This window comes from Salvia hispanica, chromosome 3 (assembly GCF_023119035.1).
Source record: "Salvia hispanica cultivar TCC Black 2014 chromosome 3, UniMelb_Shisp_WGS_1.0, whole genome shotgun sequence".
Classification (NCBI taxonomy): Eukaryota; Viridiplantae; Streptophyta; class Magnoliopsida; order Lamiales; family Lamiaceae; genus Salvia; species Salvia hispanica.
The window spans coordinates 6151974-6154698 of NC_062967.1; the positions used below are offsets into that span (position 1 = coordinate 6151974).

Below are 2725 nucleotides of genomic sequence, written 5' to 3' on the forward strand. Positions count from 1 at the left end.
ATTAGGATTTGAGTCCATTGCATTTCCCATCATGAATTTATGTCATTTAAGTGCATGTGTAAAAAATTGGTATATAGAAAGAGTACATAAATATAAATGATGTCTAACGTTTACACGAAATATAAAAAAATGTCTTCATAATTCAAAAGTAGTCCTAACAATTTTGTTTACAATGTTCTATTATTGTAAATCATGTGAGCATGCGACATTAATGAATTGTCTTTCCTCTCCTGCATGCATGAGGATAAAAAATTCTGTCAAAATCATGGAAAAAATCGAAAAACTATAAAGTTGGTGTAATAAAACTAGAAAATAAAAATCACCCAAAAAGTCGTGGTATTTACCGCTAAAAATAATTAGAGAAAGATTTGTTGTGACAATAATTTGAATAGTGAAATGACGAAAGTAGGCTTCCTTTATCCCGCAGTAGCTGCGCTGAGGCAGCAGACTGACTGCAAAAGAAGCAGAAAGCAAACACACAACCGCCAAATAAAACATCTTCAAGTAGCTTTCTTGCTCAAAAGTAGTTGCTTTCCTCTCTTTCAACACTCCCTCTCCCCTTTCTCTCTCTCTCTTCTTCCTTTTCTGCTATGGATACTGCTCAGTGGCCACAGGTAAAGCGATAAAACATGTTTTTCTCTCTTCGATATCATGACCTCTTTCCCCTTTTCTTTTCCATTTTGCCATTTCTCGCTTGTTGTTTTCTGCGATTTTCAATTTCCTTTTAATATTCTATCCATGATCAAACCCCACTCAAAATTTTCGATTTTTATTGTTTGCGCTGATCATCACCTTTTCCCCTCCCCACCTTCTGCTTTAAAGGATCGATCAGATTCAATTTCAAAACCACTTTAATTTGTTTTCTTATGTATTTACGCTATTCATAAAATCTCCCACTAAATATTCCTTTGTTTTCTAGTCAATTGGAGTCCCCAAATCCGACTCCACCTCAAAACCTAACAATGGCGGTGGACCGGAGAAGAAGCCGCGCCCGGAGAAGGAGCAAGCTCTCAACTGCCCGAGGTGCAATTCCACCAACACCAAATTCTGCTACTACAACAACTACAGCCTCTCGCAGCCTCGCTACTTCTGCAAAACCTGCCGGCGCTACTGGACCGAAGGCGGCTCCTTGAGAAACGTCCCCGTCGGCGGCGGATCACGCAAGAACAAGCGCTCATCTCCGCCCCTCGCGAAGAAGCCCGATTTCACGCCTCAAAACCCTAAGATTCAGGAAAGCCACGACCTCAATTTGGCCTACAATCCCTCCAATTACAATGCCATCCCCGAATTCGCCTCCCTCCATCAAACCCTAGGAAACCCTAATTCCGACCGCCACCACCCTAATCTTCCGCTGATGGAGCTGCTCAAGTCCGGGGGAGGAGGGCTGAGCTCCTTCATGTCCGACGCCGCCGGATTCCCCTCCTCGTCGGCGGGATTTCCGGTGCAGGATTTCAAGGGGTTTTCAGTGGATGGAATCGATCAATCGTTTGGAAATATGCAGGAGAATCAGGCGTCGAGAATTCTGTTCCCGTTCGAGGAATTGAAGCCGGTAAATTCGAATCACGATGAGTTTGAACAGGAGAGAGTGGTGGTGCAAGGTGAGAGCAATGTTTACTGGAATGGTATGCTTGCTGGTGGCTCTTGGTGAATGAATGAATGATCAAATCAAGAAATATGGTGGTGAGTGAGACTTGTATCTGAAATTTGATTTGATATGAATGATGAGAAGCTAACAGCAGATGATAGGTTTTCCATGTTCATAGTTTGCTCTTTTTTTTATGAAATTTCCACTTGCTTGTTCAGTTTATGTTTGGTTTCTTCTGTTGTTTGTTAAAATGTAATTCTCAGATTTTATTTTTGGGTTAGTTGTATTTATATATGATGATGATTTGATTTGTTTTGTACTGTCACTGCACATTGGCCTACATATTCATTCGTCCTATGTTTCTTGAATCAACGCTCTTGGATTTGGAAATGAAACAAACCATATTCTTGAATCCTATGTTTTTGTTATGTGTTTCCATTTTCAATATGTGAAAACCCTAATGTATGTATTGTATTTTTTTAGTTTTTGTGTTATTGGCACCACATGATGATGGCCCAACTATAGTTGAATAAATAAACAATTGGGGGTGTAAATTTTAGTGGGATTGATGATTGATTAGAGCAATAAATAAAACATAAATTGGTGTTCCCCAAAATCATAGATGAAGTAATGGGGTGGCCAGGCCTGCAGTCCTTTCTTTATTCTTTTCTACTGCTTTCGCTTTAACTTGTCTAACAGTTCATCACTGTCACCTGCTTCGCCAGAACACACATACATACAATTCTATACATTCCTCTCTTTGTTTCGTCCACATTATTCCAAATAGTACTACTCCTACCATATTTTATATTGGTCCACGTGTATTGACAATAGTGTGATTCAGCTAATTACATAATTAAAGACTTATTATTTCTTGAAATAAAACGTTATTTAATAAAGTGAAACTAATTTTTTGAGTGTTCCAGCGATATATAGTGATGGAAAGGAGAAAAAGAAGAAAGTGGTTTGTGGTTTGCATAAAATAGAAGTAATGGGGCATGATAGCACATGGTAAGCACTGATAATGTGGGAAAGAAGTGATAAAACCCTATTGCATGATAGTATGAGATTTGAGAATATATAGTGATAGTGGTGGTGACCACTTTGCTTTGGGTAGTGGGCCCCATATAAACATTGCCA

The 2725-nt window shown here is 39.2% G+C and overlaps 1 protein-coding gene across 1 annotated transcript; it reads left to right on the plus strand.

Annotated features, from left to right (window-relative positions):
* The first annotated feature begins 470 nt into the window (after window positions 1-470).
* LOC125211634 (dof zinc finger protein DOF4.6-like) lies at window positions 471-1895 on the plus strand. Its single transcript, XM_048111513.1, has 2 exons — window positions 471-614; window positions 920-1895. The coding sequence occupies exons 1-2, from the start codon at window positions 591-593 to the stop codon at window positions 1646-1648; spliced, it is 753 nt and encodes a 250-aa protein (XP_047967470.1). The 5' UTR covers window positions 471-590; the 3' UTR covers window positions 1649-1895.
* The last annotated feature ends 830 nt before the right edge of the window (window positions 1896-2725 follow it).

Coding starts and splice junctions, on each gene's coding strand:
- LOC125211634 (XM_048111513.1), top strand. CDS start 591: ATGGATACTGCTCAGTGGCCACAG. Junction 615..919: donor ATACTGCTCAGTGGCCACAG/GTAAAGCGATAA, acceptor TTTGTTTTCTAG/TCAATTGGAGTCCCCAAATC.